General features: G+C 43.9%; 2 protein-coding genes across 8 annotated transcripts; both read right to left on the reverse strand.

Annotated features, from left to right (window-relative positions):
* Nucleotides 1-357: 357 nt before the first annotated feature.
* On the reverse strand, nucleotides 358-7,408 carry derl1 (derlin 1). 4 transcript variants are annotated; one of them, XM_023827886.2, is made up of 8 exons: nucleotides 7,035-7,408; nucleotides 4,428-4,539; nucleotides 3,456-3,520; nucleotides 2,756-2,782; nucleotides 2,338-2,433; nucleotides 2,094-2,146; nucleotides 1,858-1,968; nucleotides 358-1,573 (listed from the first exon to the last, which is right to left on the reverse strand). In XM_023827886.2, exons 1-8 carry the CDS (start codon nucleotides 7,185-7,187, stop codon nucleotides 1,429-1,431), a joined length of 762 nt encoding a protein of 253 aa, XP_023683654.1. In that variant the 5' UTR covers nucleotides 7,188-7,408; the 3' UTR covers nucleotides 358-1,428. The 4 variants fall into 4 exon arrangements, with proteins under 4 accessions (XP_023683654.1, XP_023683673.1, XP_023683666.1 ...); XM_023827905.2 differs by lacking the exon at nucleotides 7,035-7,408 and adding an exon at nucleotides 6,477-6,573; XM_023827898.2 differs by lacking the exon at nucleotides 7,035-7,408 and adding an exon at nucleotides 6,392-6,535.
* A 1,390-nt stretch (nucleotides 7,409-8,798) lies between these two features.
* On the reverse strand, nucleotides 8,799-16,376 carry LOC111852646 (zinc fingers and homeoboxes protein 1-like). 4 transcript variants are annotated; one of them, XM_072705667.1, is made up of 5 exons: nucleotides 16,057-16,376; nucleotides 14,845-15,144; nucleotides 12,360-14,673; nucleotides 11,790-11,953; nucleotides 8,799-11,365 (listed from the first exon to the last, which is right to left on the reverse strand). In XM_072705667.1, exons 2-3 carry the CDS (start codon nucleotides 15,005-15,007, stop codon nucleotides 12,374-12,376), a joined length of 2,463 nt encoding a protein of 820 aa, XP_072561768.1. In that variant the 5' UTR covers nucleotides 15,008-15,144; nucleotides 16,057-16,376; the 3' UTR covers nucleotides 8,799-11,365; nucleotides 11,790-11,953; nucleotides 12,360-12,373. The 4 variants fall into 4 exon arrangements, with proteins under 4 accessions (XP_072561768.1, XP_072561765.1, XP_072561767.1 ...); XM_072705664.1 differs by having other exon boundaries at nucleotides 14,836-15,144; XM_072705666.1 differs by having other exon boundaries at nucleotides 14,836-15,527.
* Nucleotides 16,377-17,207: the final 831 nt, after the last annotated feature.

The following is a 17,207-nucleotide window of genomic DNA, read 5'->3' on the forward strand; positions in this document are numbered from 1 at the left end:
GGGTCAGTAAGTCAGAAGAATCCCTGTGGCTTGTTCATTGGTGTCCTAAATGTTTACTTAGCTGTTTTATATTCCCAGAGAATGGAGTGCAATCAAGAAACTTTGGGAAGGCTGTTATTTCATTCTTCATTATGTTTTATACACCCAGCATCCACCCAGTTACCAGTCTTCTTTATGTATATTTTTATCTTAGTAATTCCATTCTGAATATCTAACATAAAGCAGGTTACAGCATTTACAGGTGATAGCTGAATGACGTGAGCTGGTGCTGGAACATAACTGAGGTGTGCGATCATGCTGGACTCGTGAGAACCATTACCTCAGACTCATTACATCATTACTGAGTCACCAAACTACTAATCGTGAATACATTTATTAGACTGACTGACTGACTTGGATTACTACATGTGGCAAATCCACAACAAATGAACCAAGTGAAAAACCAAGATCAATCACAATGTTGTCTTTAATCTTCTCACATTTCTAAGATAAATGTTCTGAACTCATCAGAACTGATGTCCAACCTTCTCTTCGAATAAAAACAGACGCAAAGCTGATCAATGCTTCTACTAACAGAATGAACAGAAGTACATTAACTGTAAGAAAAACTATACATTAGTTGACCTCACCCAACCCTGGTAACTTCTCACAGGACTGTCTGCTCTATTCATATTGGATTATTTTCAGACCTCAATCTTCTTTACAAAGTGCCTGCAGCTGTAATTAAGGTCATGTGCCATCATTACGGCACAAATCTCTGAGAGCAGACTGCCATTGTTTTGCGGTCTCAAGTGCAGACAAGTGAAGGACTCTGTGACACCTTTCCCTTGGACACAGTATCATGGAGCCATTTGTAATTTCCCAGAGATTGCTGATGTATTTATACCATGTGCAAGCCATCATGTTTACCCATGATGCCTTGCTGCGGCCTTCCTCACAAAGCTGTCCCCAGGGCAGAGCCCTGCAGCTCTTCCTCTGCCCTAACCAGCTGGTTCCAGCTGGAGAATTTTCATTAAGACCATCTCTGCCCAATCAGGGAGGGGAAATAAGTGACAAGCATTTGATATTAAATATTATTTCTCTACATCTGAGCGCATTAAGGCCAACCAAAATTATTTAGCCAAGGTTCATTTACAACAAGCATTCTGCACAATATCGATCTTTAAGTGGGATTGAGACGGCTTGGTCACCTTCTTGAAAAGCACTGAACATGTGAGCTCTTCAGACCATTACACTTCGGGATATTAATTATGGGGTGTGGTAAACAAAAAAATATGGGCGAGCATGAAAAACAAAAACACAACAGTGTGCCACGCAACATCGTCATAGGACAGATCTCTCCATACGGCTGTCCGAGGGAAAGGCAACATTTCCCCCTGCACGGTAAAGTCAGTGCCGATGTCGTGGGGACCGGGGGACCAGCATTTCTCAGTCCTCCCCTAGCCGGAAGCCCTGGCCCCAGTTGTGACGTCCCCCTCCTGCCCCACCCTGATCAGGGGCTGCTTGTCTTCTGCTGGGAGGTGGAGCACCAAACCCAGAGACTCCACCCCGTCGACTTGGGAAGAAGCGGTACCTGGCGGAGGGAGGAGCAGCTCGTGAGAGACGTGACACAAGGAGTCAAATGAGACCTCACTGGTTACCATCCAAACAGCCCAACGTGAGTCAGTGTTTCTGTAACACCAACATTTCAGATACCAAACAGGCTGATTTTTCTGTCTCAGCCAACTTCCAGTGACATCATTTTGAAACGAAATAGATATGCTCAGATCAGGTATTTATATAGAGCAAGAAGCAGATGCCATCATCGCTAATACTCAGCCCCTGTTAGAACCCGCTCAGGAGCGGAAAAACGCTTACAAAAGCTGCGGTGTTGACAGAAAGGCTCGACCGCCCAGGTCCATGGGATACTTGAACATCAGGAAGTAGTATAGGTGACCCACCAGGTTTCCAATAAGGTCGTTGATAATGCTGTAGATGAAAATAGACACATGGAGTTTCATGTAGTATCAGATTGGTCATACATACACCTGATAATGAGCAATTGGAAGAGGAGTGTCACAGAGCTGAGATCGACAATCGCACGAATAACTTACGAGCCTCCAATAATGTAGTTGAATCCAAGAATGACCCAAGGAAGATAACATGCCTTTAAGGGAATTAAAAGTCGTCAGACACTGTCCAGTTCATGCCATGTTTTTTCCAAGGATTTAAATACATTGTATCTATGTGCTAAAACAAAGCATCTAATTAATGCTTGTAAGCAACTTGGACCTGGAAAGTAGGACAGTTGATTTATCTAGCCGCCATCTTTATTATGAGGTAAGCAGATACCAGTACCTTGAATCTGGTTCCAAACCAGAAGGAAACGATCATGTCCCGGTTCAACTGGGCCCAAACGTACAGCACAGACATGATCAAAGGAATCATCAGGAGCTGAAAAACAGAACCAGGTTCGATTAAGGTCCTTCCTGCTGCACTTGTCAAACAAGCCATACTCTCAACTAAGAATAATTAGGTGCTTGAGCTCAGGTTTTTGGAAAGAAAAAAAAAGTTTTTTCCTGAAAGAAACCCACTGTTGACCATATTGAATATAGACGGTAATTCTACCTAATTCTATCTATATGTTTAATTTAAACATTACCTGATATACAGTTGCATGTATTTGTATGCATATTACTTCCAGTATTATTTTTATTTTATCCTCTTAAACTACACAATTACATAAGCACTTCAAACTGAAAAACAGAACTCTTACCTGCATGTCCATGATTAATCCAGTTATCTGTACATGTTTGGTTAAGGGCCATCAAGTATATTCAGCACATGACCGTCCACACCAGAAAGTGAAAGGTGACTGTTTATAAATGAACCTCTCTTAACCAATGCCACACCTTGGGGGGGGGGGGGGGACAATTTCAGCGGAGAAGCTGTACAGTGGCCATGAAGATTGTTGTCTGAATTGTCACTTTGACCGACTAAATGTCAGCTGAGCCCTAAATAAGCCCGCACACTCTTTGGGGAAACAACTGACAGATTACTTGAGTTACGTCACACAAGCAGAGCTGATCGACGCTTCAGGGAGCACTGGACCCAGGGTCCCTAAAGGACCGGCACCAAAAAGGCAAACGATGTGCTCTCCTGGTCACTAGCACTGGAATCCCCTCCCCTCCCAGGCTCTCAGAACCCAGATGGTGGCTGTATGACAAACCCGGCAGGGACAGTCACGAGTGTATCCTGCTTGTCACCCAATCACTGGCCACAGTGATGACGTCACTTACAGTGGGCATAATCACCTCACCGTATGGATATTTTTTATGGGTAGGAAGATGGGGCTGTTGTGTGATTTTTAGCTATAGCACTGCAAAACAGGGAATATATATCCTTTTTTTTTTTTACGGGTAAAATAACCCGAAAAACCAATGTAATCCGCCACCCAAATAGTTAAGAAAAGATACAACAATACAGATCCAGTTGAAGAGCAGCATGAAGACATAGTCTGCTGGTGTTCCATCGAAAGCACCTGCAAAAGGACACAGGTGCACGTTAGCCTCCAAGACACTGGACAATTATTACAGACAGGACAGCACATTTGACATGTCCGCTAACTACACAATTCAAAACACAATGGACAGAGCTTGGAAATCCACCTACTGCTGGGTGTGATCTGTGACCAAAAATGAACCCCCAGCCCCCACACGTCCACAAAACATCTGCCAGGAAGCAGATGACAGCTGGCGAGAGCTCCTCCGATTCATGGCTTTTTGCGCATTACTCTGCCCTGTTTTCACACCGAGAATCACATGGTACCCCAGCAGGGGAGCTAAACGCTGAATGAAGGACCAACACAGCCCCAGCTGTTGGCAACCAGCGACTGGCAAGAGCCTAACAGGTCAGCAAAGCGGCTGAAAACTGCATCCGGACCAGATTTGAAACCCTCCCTTCCTCCTCCCACCTGGGAAAACAACAGAGCTAAGATCCACACTGTAATCGGAGTAGCAGATCAGCCTAAATGAGAACCCCAGCTTGGTTAGCAGGAGTTTTACCAGAACACTGCTTTATGTTGTTAAGACTTAGACCCCAGTGGGGTGATGGTCTAACCCCACTCTTGATGATGTGGCTTGGGAGTCCCTCTTTCCAGCTGAGTATAAACACCCAATCAAAATAACTTCTTTAAACCAATTAATCTGCACTGAGATATGCACATGTTCAAAGAAAGCAGGAACACTTGTATCTGAAGTAACTCTGCAGGACCAAAGTGGACAACCCATCCCAAGTGCCTGATGAGTATCTACCAACTTTTCTGGGTGGGACCAGTGTGGGACAGTGGAGCCTTTCTGCACACTTACTGGCTCACATCGCGTCATAAAGCCACAACAATGACGATGATAAGAACATAGCGGAGGGACAAATGGCCGGTGTAGGCTCACCTGTTTCGAGTCTGGTGGAGTACTGGTACAAGAAATAGAGGTTGACCAAGTAAAGGAAGCCTGTTCCAGGACCCACTGGGAAATAGAGTGTCGAAGTAACTGGCCTCCAAATCTGCATAGAGAGAAACCAGACGACTGACAATGGCATAACATGAAGAGGACAACATGGCCAAGTGTGACGCCATACCTTTCCTGGTTTTTCAGAAGTCATGTATGTGATGGTATATGTGGGAAGGGAAATCCATCACATGACTTGTGAGGCATGACCCGCATCTCATAGCATTCCAAGCCGGTCTAAGAATGGCTGGGGTGGGTCTTAAGAGTGACCCATGAGAGGAGGCTGGCTCCCCTAAGAGTCTGTCCTGGTGCTGTGGCCGCAGCGAGCGCCAGGCCAGCCTGACGACTCCGCATGCGCTTTTTTGCTCTGCTGTTCACATTTGCTTAGTGACTCGCTGGCATGGAAAACTAGGTCAGTAAACAAGAGCCAGTCTCTCTCTGTAGTCTGAATGGAAACTCGCAGGCAGCGCTCTGGACAGCACGGCCCCTGGGTCTTAACGCTTTGATGGCTGCACATCAAACAGCCCGGAGTGTCACGTGGACCTCACATCCACACCAACGCGTGCCTGTGGGTGACCTTCAGCTGCAGAGCCGGCAGAAGAAAGGCCAACCGGGCAGCTTCCAGCGGGCCAGTTAAACCCCCGCCCCCACCCCCCCACCCCACAGGAAATGCTGTTCCTTGGCAACCAGATGGTTTATTCAGTCGTTCGACAGGAGCTGCCGAGTCTAGGTTACTCAAAAGCAACAGCAAAACAAAACGTGCATAACTGGGGTCGAGCTGCTACACCTGTGACTGTTCAGATCTAGACAGAAAGTACAGCAGCATTTTCATAAAATATAATTAAAAGCACCAAAGCAGACAAATGAGAGGCAGAGGGGAACACATCACTGCAGCATTAACACCGGTAATTCTGAATTGTTTTAAAGACTTACCTACTGGATCATTAAAATGAATCCCTACTACACATTTGTCTGTCTGTCTAATTTGAATCAGAACATTGTGTATGTTCGCTGAGTGCTAGTTAAAGCATACAGCTTACGTTCAGCCTCTCTCCACACCCCTCAAGACCCACAGACGCACACGGACTAAAGGACACAAGGCGCAATAACTATGCCTTACTGAGAAATACTCGCAACAGGAAACCTAAGGGTGTCTAACTGGGCCACCTGAATCAGTGCTGTTCAAATGTTTCTTACAGTGTGATTCCAAAAACAGTGCCACTAAAGCAAAACCTAAACAGTGCCTAACAGGTAGACAGCATTAGCTCATAACTCTGACCATCAGGAATGTGGAAATCAGTGCCACATACGCAACGAAAGCCCAACTCGTGAGTAGCACGTCGTCCACGGACCTGTAAACAGTTACTGAGCACATTTGCATATTTTTGTATGTCTACTATACACTTGTTACTAACAGCAGATCTGCTGGACGTAATCCCAGTTAAATCTGTGCAAGTGAGTAAGAACGAATCGACTCCGCCACAGCTAAAATTTCTCAATGGCAGACTACCATCGTTTGCGTAAACAGGAGTGGCCACTGGGTGTGTTACGCCATCTAGTGGCGAGTCTTCAGCGTTGCACCAGACAGTTCCTGACTGGCTCCCGAGAAACGGCTTCCTAAATACCTTTTAGTCGTTTATTTTAAAATAACAACATAGTAAATGCACGGAAATGACCGAGCACAGTCAACACGTATACATTTAATTCAACATAGTAAGATAACATATGAGTTTCATTATCATAAATATATTTTTTAAAGTTTACGTGTCCATATATGTCACTGACTGGTAAGAAGCCGATATTTGCTTTTGAGATAGACATTCTGAGTATCACGGACTACAGATCATCAGCGGTCGAAGGCAAAACCCACCCTTTGGATTATATTGGGATTCATAAACTGGGCTCACCGCGGTTTAATCCGTGACACTGTTTAGTGCAATTCCAGACAATGTAATTAAACTAATAAACTACACTTGAAGCCCATAGGTGCACCTGGTGTGAAATGCCAACGGGTTTTGAGGTCCCTGAGGAACAATCTGACAGCCGCTAATTTAAATAAACAGTAAACGGTCCGGACGCGCCCACTTTCGGGGCGCTAACTTCCGCTATCTTTAAAAAATACCATTGGCCGCTGCTGAGGCTCGTCTTTCGTAAGGAAGACAGACAGCAAAAGGAACCATTGAGAATCCTCCCCGACATGGAACCAGAAGTGGGGGCCTCCTATTGGTTGGTCCCGGCGGAAGTCTATTGTCAGTACTACCGTCCATAATGTAAGGCTTTGGCCTAGAACCCTATAGATCATTACAAAGCATGGTGCATTTCAAGATATTCTTCTTTATATAACAACTCAACACAGTGTCTGATTAACGATTCCTGCTAACCTTTATCAAAAGGCTTTCGGCTACCGACTTAAGTGCATCGTCAAATATACATATGCGGCGATTTCAGCAAGGTAAACAGAAATCATGCATTTGACAGCCCCGAACTGGTTTTATTACGGCAGAAACACTGATGTTCGCGTCCCAGCCACAGAAACAAACAACGGCTCACCTGAAACTTGTGCAGAAAATTCTCCGGCCACAAAACAAGATACACAGGGCTAATAAGCCCGAGCTTTCCGATCAAGGGTACTACGATAGACCCGGCAAACCAGTACCGAGTGATGAAGGGAATGCTTTTAAACCAGTCCCCAATGTCTGACATTTTCGGTTGTTCTGGACTTGCACCTCCAGCGTAGTCTCACAGATGTTCCAAAAGGAACTGAAGATGTCCAAAGCGAACCTCTTTCCTCAGCGTTAAGGATCGTTTCTCTACACGTCTACGGTATCGATTTTCGGAGGCCTTCTCTGTTGATAAGTTTTTCTGACGTGGCTGCTCAGGACTAGTGCAGAGACACACTTCCTGTGGAAGATAAAGCAGAGCAAACGCCAGAGGGCACTATTTCGTCTTGTCAAATCCCAGTGTAGAAAAACTAGTGCACAATATATATCCTACCTTACGTACTGACTACTAAGAGTTTATGATGTGATCCATGTGTTTTACTCCTGATATTATTTGTAAATCTTATCTCTGCAGCAACCTGAATGGTTTAACAATAAGTGGTTAATATAGGTCAGACTCTCCGTTTACTTAAATTGTCACTAGCCCATTGCTGGTTCCAGCAGTTTGTTCCAAAACAGGCACTGAAGACAACAAAATTAGTTCACATTGAACATTAAAACACACTTTAGTATTCCATTTTCTAGACATATGGGGGCAACATGTGGTTCAGTGGACTAAGCCTCTGTGCCTGTGATCAGAAGGTCACTGGTTCAAGCCTGGCTTTGCCACAGCTGTTGGTCATTGAGCAAGGCCCTTAACCCCCCAACTTCCTGGGCACCACAACAAGTAGCTGCCATTCATGACCAACTTGCTTTCACCTACAGAGAGCAAGTTGGGGGAGGTGTAAAGAGAATTTCCCTACAGGGATCAATTATTATAAGATCTAGATTTAAATTAATGTTTACTGCTTCTGCCATGTTTACCTATGATTCCAAATCATTGCAATAGAGGAGGTTAAAAAATATATATAACACAAAGCTCTACATCCAGAACACCAAAATATCCATTCTCGTATTTTTCTTTAGCTGAAAATAATTTCAGATTTCGTGTTTGCCTTTGCTGGTGACAGCTTGCCAAAAGTTAGTCTTAAGGCTTGACACTGTTTCTGCAGGTTCATGCTGACACAAGGACTCCTCATTTAATCCATATACACAGTATACAGAACTACTTGTCTAACTCTTGGTCTGCTAAATGCAAAAGAACAGCTACCCAACTCCCACAACCTGGCTTATCTTTCCAGAATTAACTAAAAGTTTTGTCAGTTACAGAATATTTTGGCTGAGCTAGGACTTATGCCACTGTTTACAAAATCATGGCAACATCTCAAGAACATCACATTTGAGATCTGACATTCTCTGCTAATGACAGAGAGCCTGTATCGTGCAGGAACCACATGTGCTGAATCATATGGTTATGCCACGGGCAATCGCCACAGCAACACATCACCCCGACTTCCTGAAAAAGACACAGATCAGATGCCCTGAGACAAAGAGTTAGAGATGTGGTTCTGGAAACTGGGTATACAGATTAAATGAGAAGTCCCAGGCAGCAGCATTTGTGGTGAGGAGAGATTATTAGCAGCAAAGATGACTGAGTTCCATGGCTCTGGAAAGAATGGAGGTGATTATTGGGTCTGGTTGATAGTTTATGTATAAATAGCTCACCAACAGTCCCAAAATTAAAAAAATAAATAAATAAATTACACACAATACAGACTGTTTTCTCAATTTATTTTTAAAGAGCAACACACAAAGAACAGGTAACAGATGATCAACAAACAGGTGTCATACCTGTATAGAATCAAAAATAAGCCACAGGACATATCATCGAACAATTTAACTAAAACACAGGTGAAGATCCATTAGGGCAAGATGATAAAAAGCACAATAAAGAACAGTGCTCAAAGTTCATAAAGTTTCAAGAGTTATTTTTCCACAGCGCTGAACCAAGTTCCTTCAGGTTAAAACTGGATTGAAGTGATTGAGATGTTGATTTATGCGTGGCTTAATAATGAGTAAATTAATCTTTAAATGTTTGTATACGAGTATCTGTGCACTTCATTTGCAATTAAGAAAAAGAATTGGACCATGGTAACCCATTAGTGCCTTCAAACATTTATTGGCCACAGTAGAAAATATATATTTCAAGTTACCCAAGTAAAAGCCACAGCTTAAAAAAAGCTATTCAGTCTTAAATTAATTGCAATTTACAATACATACAGCTCCTGCCACCACAGACAAAACAGAACTTAAAAGGGCTTACAGATCTGTCCCGTAAGGGACTATATACACACACAACAAAACATCTATTTGCACAGTCAATATATATTAGTAACATTTCATTCTTAATTTATAAGGAGCTATAACTGATCAGGAAATGTTCTGAGAAATGCACTATTGCCTATTTTCATCACTATGTGGACATAAACCATAGCATACTGCACCCTGTTTAGACAGATTGTAATAATGCATGGCTCCATTTGATGCGCAACATAATTTATTTTTTCTAATTTTCAAACATCATTCAGACAAGAAAAATTTCAGAAACTTCACATTCAGAAAAAAAAGAGTTCTGAAAGTAAATGATTCAGAATTATAGCGGCCATTCATGGAACGAAAACCTTGTAGGTTTTTTTTTTTATGGAAAAAAAGCTTCGGAAAAAAGTGCATTGAGAATGTGTAAAATGGAAGTGAGTTACAGTACGCTGCAGGTGCAAAACTGGTCTGTTAATGGAGTTCGGCTTGGGCTACTCATTGAGTTTGGCAGGCACAAACCACATCCGTGAGCTGAAGATCGTAGGACGTACAGAGTTAAGTCCTGTGCTTCCCAAAATGACTCCTCAGTGAGAAATGTACAAACTCCTGTTTTATCAAATGTCTTTATACACAGTATGCATCAAAGGCATGTTTCATGCCCAGACATTTTTTTAAAAATCAGTTCAAAAGCGGCAACATAAAACACTGTAAAAAATACTGTAACTTTCCTCCGTATGTCTTTTTCAGCAGGAACCGCTTTCAGAGGTTCTTACAGAATATCTCTGATCTCTGTTCTGCCATCTGTCCATAAAAAGCATCCACCGCTCCTAGAAGTGCAGGATCAACTTTCTGAGACAATAGTGAGGTCCTTTAAGTCTAAACGCAGAGCTTGGGAATCCAACATTTATGTTGTGTGCATTCCAAGCAACGTTTTAAGGAGACCTAATAAAGCAGCTATAAAATTCTAGAATAAGTGTCCAGGGAACCAAGTAACCAAGTTAAAATATAAAATCTAGATTTAAAAAAACTACAAAAACTATAAACTTGACGCTAAAGGTACCGTGGGCATTTTCCCATTGGTCTTCAACAGGCAGACTTATTCATGAAACACTGTCAGCCTGATTCAATAATCATTTTGCTAATCAACTGCTTAGGTGCAGATAAATATTTCGCAATTGATAAAACGATACCTTTGCTCAAGGCTGCATTAATTCTGATGTTGAAATACAGTTCCCATAAGGAAATTTCAATTTACTGCAAGCCACAGTCAGAAACATTTGCATACTAGGTAAGTAAAACCTCACTGGAAAGAAATCTACATTTACACAAGGTTCACAGCACAAATTAAAAACTTCATAGTTTAAGCATATTGAACTGTGCATCAAGCAAAACTTATTCCTATCCTAGACCAAAATCATACTTATTTTCACAGCACTTCAAAACAGTATTACTTAAAGTGATTTAAGTTACTTTAAATGAAAAACAGACTATTACGTATATTTTGTTACTTTGAAAATCAAATTCTAGATTATGTTCTTTACACAAGACTCAAAAAGTGACCATGCATTACTGGAAAAGAATATATACATAAAATTCTTAATGTTAATAACAATAACCTAACATTACTTTCATTTATGGAACCATTGTGGCTGATTAGAAAACTGGTGTTCTAATCGGATCGGGCCAAAAGAAGCCAGTACAGCCCCAAAAAGATAGAAAGAAGCATTAAGTATCCAGCAAGCTGATCCAGAACCTCACAAACCAGAATAACATCATACTGTGAACATCACATGCTGTTTACCAACCCAGGTCTGAATAATCATTCAGACAGAGCGACCAAAAGTGAAAAAAATCTGACAGGAAATCTGCATCATTTCAGTACTGACCCCCACCCCCCCCTGTTGTTTTCCACCTACCCCATTTGCCCCTTCTCTGGGAAATACTGACCCCTCTTTTGTCAAATCTCACAGCAGAACGGTTCCACAGCAGAGGTTCATTAATCGTGCTGTCAGGGCTGGAAAATGCCTTTAAGAGAGAAAGAGCCTTTAAATTCTCCCCATCAAAACCCACCATTACCTTACAAATGCAACAAAAAGATTCATACAAATACCGTTTTCTACAACCTAGCTAGAAAACTGACTAAGTGTTCGAGATTAAAAACGAAGCAGTTTAATAAAAACAGCAGCACGTCTAGGATTTTCCACATGCCTCTGGTATAAATTTCATGCCATTTCCAGGCTGCTGCATAAACAGTGAGACCTGTAAAGCTTTTACCTACTTGTTTAGAAAAGTATGTAAAATGTTTGACTAGAAAGTCATACTACGTATGAAATCACACAAGACTAACACCAAATTGCTTGAAAATATTTCTGTTATCGTGTAGGTAATAAGGAATTCTTCAGAGTACGCACAACCAAGACACTTCACTCTGGAAATAGGAGATGCCTACCACAGAATTACTTTGGCACCAAAGATCCACAACTGGATTTGCAAATGAATGCTTCTCTGCCTTTTAGTTGGTCCACAAAAAAAAATCATCTGAAATCTGCCCATTAAAATTAGGGATCGTCAACTTCAGTCCTTTGTTTTCATATTATGAGAAAAATGAGAATTCTGGGAGAACAAAATAAAAAACAGAATATTAAAAATGAGCAGCTGCTCTTAAATGAAGATGAATACCTGTTCCTTCAGGAAATTAGCTAAATATATCCATAACACAGCCATAGAAAACTCACAGCACATCCCTAATACCCATTAAACAGACCTTTTTTGCGGCTTTTGTATAAAAGTCTCACAAACCTGCTATATCCTGATCTTTACTGTGTACTGTATCACATTAATTCACAAACTGCATTTGTAAGAAACAAAGCAACATGTGTCTGAAAGACTTCATCATACAGCAAACAATATCAATCTGAGGATGAGAGAAATGTGCAAGCCAACAGGATTGGCCCTTAAGGGGCAGGCCATGCGATTTGCCCCACAAGAGTCACCTGAGCTTTCAGACCTAATCACTCACCTGTATCTCCATCACTAATCTTCTGAACCCGAAAATGACTTCCTTGCGCTCTTAGAAGGTTCCCAGGCATCGCTGTCGTCCGTTTCGTCATCCTCCTCCTGGGCAGCCCCGTCGGCTCGCCGCTTGGCTGCAGTCTTGCCATTGCCTTCACCGTGCTGCTGCTCCTCCTCCTCCACGTTGCCCTCAAACGGGTCAACACCCATTTCCACCCTCTTGCCGACTTCGGCAAACCAGTCCCGCACCTGCTCATAGCTCATATTAGATTTGGAAACCAGTTCATCCAGGTCCTGTTCATTGAGAAACTTGTGTTTAAGGTAATACTCCTTGAGAACCTCCTTCCCACTCTTGGACTTCACAGGGGGAGATCTTCCCCAACTTGAAGATCGCTTGCTCCTCCGGGACCATCCCCTGCCCCGGTTCCGTGCCCGGCCCTTCCCCTTCTTCCGGTAGCTGCCCCCATTCACGGCTCCCGCATTCCCACTCTGGTAGAAGTAGTACCATTTGAGGTTCCCATTCTTCCAAGCATACCGAGTGTCTCCAAACCAGTTAACAATGTAGGGCCTGGGCAGCCCGCTCTCCTCTGCCAACTTGTCGTACTCCTCAGCAGAGGGCCACTGCGTGCGCACAAAGGCACCCTTGAGAATATGTAGCTGCTCAGGAGTCTTTTTACCAATTTTATCCCTGGCCTGCCTCCTGCTGCTAGGAGAAGTTTGCCTTCCATGCCGGCTGGAGGAAATGGCCTTTGCAGCCTCCACTTCCCTCTGCTCAGTCTCGGGTGCTTTTCTCCTTTCGGTGAACCAAGCATCGACCTCTCGCCTAGTGAGCTTCGTCTCTGTCCTCAAGCGGCTCAGCTCTTCGTCGGTGGGTGTGCCGCATTTCTGATAGCTGTCCTCCAGAAGCAGCAGCTGCTCCGGAGTCTTTTCTTTGAACTTCTGAAGTGTGAAGTCAGGAAAGGGATTCCGGCTGCCCTTGTTGCGCGTTTCCTTGACGGGAACCGATGCGGGAGACTCCATGGTCTCGTCACTGGAATCGATGACAATGGTGGCACTGCTGTTGGGGGCACCGTCGTTGAAAATGGGGACGTGGCTGTTTTTTGAGTTGCGCTGATTGTACCGTGTGTCGCTGAACCACTTCTTGATCTCACCTTTCGTGAGGTTCGTCAGCTTCATTAGCCGGGCGATCTCCGCGTCACTGGCAAAGTGGTTTTTCAGGTAGCTGGCCTTCAGCTCCGCCAGCTGCTCCTTGGATTTCTTAGTTCGCATACTGAGGTGATCGGCACTGAGGGCAGAGTTCTCCTGAGGTGTGAGAGCAGGGGGCTGGACCGTAGTGGCCCTCTTCACCTCTACAGCAGCTGGGGCTGTCTGGATCGTGGCAGGTTTTGGCGGCTGAGCCTGGTTAGGGACCCCAGCCACGGTTAACGTGATGGGGGTTGTCACTGGCAAAGTATTTGCGCCACCAACCTGTGTCAGCACGAGCCCGGGCTGTCCCACGATCTGACAGGTCTGGAGAATGGACTGCAAGCCGTTGGCTGCAGCAGAAAGGTGGGCAGGTATGACTGTGATAGTCTGAGATACTGTGTGGACGGTACCATTGAATTGCTTCCTTCTAGCCTCTTCTACTTCCTCTGGGGTCCAGCTCACCCCGTGCTTTAGACGTTGAGCTGAAAACCAGATCTTTATCTGCTCCTCAGTAAACTTAGTCTGCGCTGCTAATCCCATGATCTCCGACACTGACGGATAGGGGAATTTGTTGTATGTGTTGACCAGCAGAGCATTGTTGTCCATGGCACCGTTGTATGTTGGAATACTGCTAACAGGAATCAGGAGCTGGGTGTGAGAATTCTGCTGGGCCTGAAGGGCGGACAGAACCTGGGCCAAGCCTGCGGGAAGAACCGTGGCGGAGTTGATGATGGTCTTCTTTGGCTCAGTCAGGATCTGACCTTGATTACTGATTATGACACATGGTTTCCCCGGGTCAACAGGAAATGGTGTCACCATGTCCAAGACCCCCGATTGTGCCTCTTTGGGCTCCTGCTCGCCCTCGCTCTCTGCCCTCACATCCCCCTCATCCGATACTTTGTGAGACAAAGCGATCCTCTTAGGTTCAGCCCTGCTCCTCATCTTCATGATGGGAGTCTTGCTGAAGGAGATGCCCGTGACGGTTGTGTCCTCAGCCTCCTCACTTTCCGGCTGCAGCCCAAAACTGCTGTCCAAGGACAAGTCATTTGCAGTTTGCCCGAGTACGGTGTGGCCGTTTCGCTTCACTTTGGTCCGGATGAGACTGTCCTCCTCGGAGTGTGAGCCCAAGTTGTTCTCTGAAATTGCGTTGTAGCACTAGGTTAGAAAAGTCACTCTTGAAACACACAGGATGGGCTGAGGCCGACATCACAACGCTCACTGTCAACATTAAACCTAAACACCAAGACCTGAAATCTACTACATGTGTATTGTCATAAATCGTGTGGTGGCCTACATACCATCCTCACCTGGCTCACTCTCAGCAGGGACAACAGCGCCCTCCACTGGGGCAGTGGCCATGCTTCCCGCTCCCTCCTCCCCTTCTGTTATCATCTCCATCTCCGGGTCCTGCTCCACTGTTTCTGAGAGAAGGACCATGCAAGGTGTGGATGACTTTCGTTTGCTTGCCATGGCGTTTCAATGGCGCCAAGATAAGAGACTTCTTAAAGATGCGGTTCACTGCTCCTCTGCGATCTCCCTGCTTGCAATCGCACAGAAACGGTTTGCTTCACATGTCCACCAACATGGATGTACATCTCAACGATATCCTGGAGAAAAAATAAGAAAGAGTTTGATAAAGCAGTATTTCTGAAATGCACCTGTAGTTTACACAATGATTTGAATCTCAATACAATTTTAAATAAAACACCTTTCCTAACACAGTTCCATCAAAGCACTTACAGCGGTATGCCAAGTACGGCAAAAAAATAATAATAATAATAATAATTGGAACAAAATTATGAGCATAAACTAGTTAACATCAAACAGCATTAAATAAAATCTTAGGGGTTCCAAAGCCTACTGGACAGCCAAGACTCCATGACCACCATGACTACCTTCACTGGAACTGTCTGGACTTCTTGGAACCGGATACTTCATTATTTTTACTCCAAAGAATGGAGAGCAGCTCGGTTTGACGACTGACACGAGTCTAAGAGGTAGTACCGACAACAGCCTGATTCAAAGGTTGCGCTAAACACACATAGAGCGAAAGTGAAATCCTAGAAATTCATAAAAATGAACCTCGATACTGATTTACTAATGACACCATTACATATTAAAAGCAAGACACGCATAGACATAGGCTATATTTACATTCAATTTGCATTGTTATATATATACACAATATACGGTGGAAGACCGCCAGAAACTATATATAATATGCAATAATCATATAATGTCCATCTATATTATGCTATAGAAAAATAAATATAATAGAAATACATGTTCAGTATGACACATACAATAAGATCTATATCTCTAGATATATATATATAGTTGTTAGTGCCGCTACCTAGAAGTATGTGACAACTGCACAACTGACAACTAACAAACTAAGGCAAGGTGGCTGTGAGCCCGTTAACTTCCCATCCGTATCGGAGCCACGGACGGCGGCTGCACGACGGATCCCCGGGCGTGTGTGACAGCAGCGGGGACCGAGCGCTCAGCTGGCTGCCTACCGCTTAGCACCGCCGCGCCCGCTGCTCGCTGCCGCCGAAGGCTCTCCGGTGCTGCGCATCTACAGGCTGGAGAAGCGGGTCCGGCAGCTCTGGCCATAGATACACAACAAAAAAAAAAAATAAAAAAATAATAAAAACCGCTGAACGGTCAGTCTCTGACTTTATACCACCCCTGCTTTATTACCCCCCTCGCAGAATGAGACGGTTAAAAAGCACAGGCAGAAATGTAAACGGCATCGCCTTTAACAAAGCAAAAATAAAATATAAATAGTTGGTGGGTCTAAATGGTAGGCTTTTAATGGACCGGGCGTCACCGCCGATGAAATACGTCGTTACGTCATCGTGACGCGACTCCCGTCTGTAGTCACAAGGTCGCGTAATAATGCAAGATGTAGACCGCACACGTGGGTTTGCACTCCAGGAGCAGGGCTTGGTACTGTACCCCAACACGGCGGGGTCTCTTTGGCACTGTCCCGAGAGACAACATACCTGAATCACAACAGTGTTCCAAACTCCCCCCCCCCCAAAAAAAATAAAATTCAGTGAACACTGAAGATCAGTTCAAAGCCAAAATTGTGATGCTAAGAAACTTGAAGACAGCATTTCACCAAAACCAAGCCGCGTGCACTTAGCTATAACCAAGTTAAGATCAACAGGTCACACATTTTAAATGTAATACACTGTGCCTGGCCTGACCTACTTGGACCCAACATCTCCATCTAAGTAGTTAAATATTTCAAGGAATATTAAGCTCATTTTGTCTATCTGGGCTGGAGAGACAGTCCTGGGTCTCCGATGATTTTATTCACTTCACATCCTCTGCTGATGGCGGCTCCCATCATGAGCTAAGTTACCGATCTTGAGTCCTATGGCACAGTTCAATCACTTCACAATTTTGTGTTACTTGTTTTATGTTGTTTATTGTCTGCATTACATATTGGTTCTACATCCTTATTGTTCAGTGTTGCTATTTAATGTTATTCTTTAATGAACTGTTAACTCACAGCCTGCAGGAGGCGAGACAGTAAGCATCTAATTGTACAAATAAATAGAACAATAATCATGAGACCAACACTTTCTTTTAGCAATGTTATATTACACCATGTTGTGGCAGATCTTTCATACAAGAATGTTAGTTGTCAGCATGTTCC

The sequence above is a fragment of the Paramormyrops kingsleyae genome, chromosome 23 (assembly GCF_048594095.1).
Source record: "Paramormyrops kingsleyae isolate MSU_618 chromosome 23, PKINGS_0.4, whole genome shotgun sequence".
In the NCBI taxonomy this organism is placed as follows: Eukaryota; Metazoa; Chordata; class Actinopteri; order Osteoglossiformes; family Mormyridae; genus Paramormyrops; species Paramormyrops kingsleyae.

What these genes read in the sequence shown, in the direction of transcription:
- derl1 (XM_023827886.2), bottom strand. Translation starts at nt 7,187, where the DNA reads ATGTCAGACATTGGGGACTGGTTTAAAAGCATTCCCTTCATCACTCGG. An exon ending in ATTTTCTGCACAAGTTTCAG is followed by an intron (nt 4,540 to 7,034) that starts GTGAGCCGTTGT and finishes CTCTCTATGCAG; the next exon opens with ATTTGGAGGCCAGTTACTTC. An exon ending in CTCCACCAGACTCGAAACAG is followed by an intron (nt 3,521 to 4,427) that starts GTGAGCCTACAC and finishes GTCCTTTTGCAG; the next exon opens with GTGCTTTCGATGGAACACCA.
- LOC111852646 (XM_072705664.1), bottom strand. Translation starts at nt 15,007, where the DNA reads ATGGCAAGCAAACGAAAGTCATCCACACCTTGCATGGTCCTTCTCTCA. An exon ending in GAGTGAGCCAGGTGAGGATG is followed by an intron (nt 14,674 to 14,835) that starts GTATGTAGGCCA and finishes ACGCAATTTCAG; the next exon opens with AGAACAACTTGGGCTCACAC.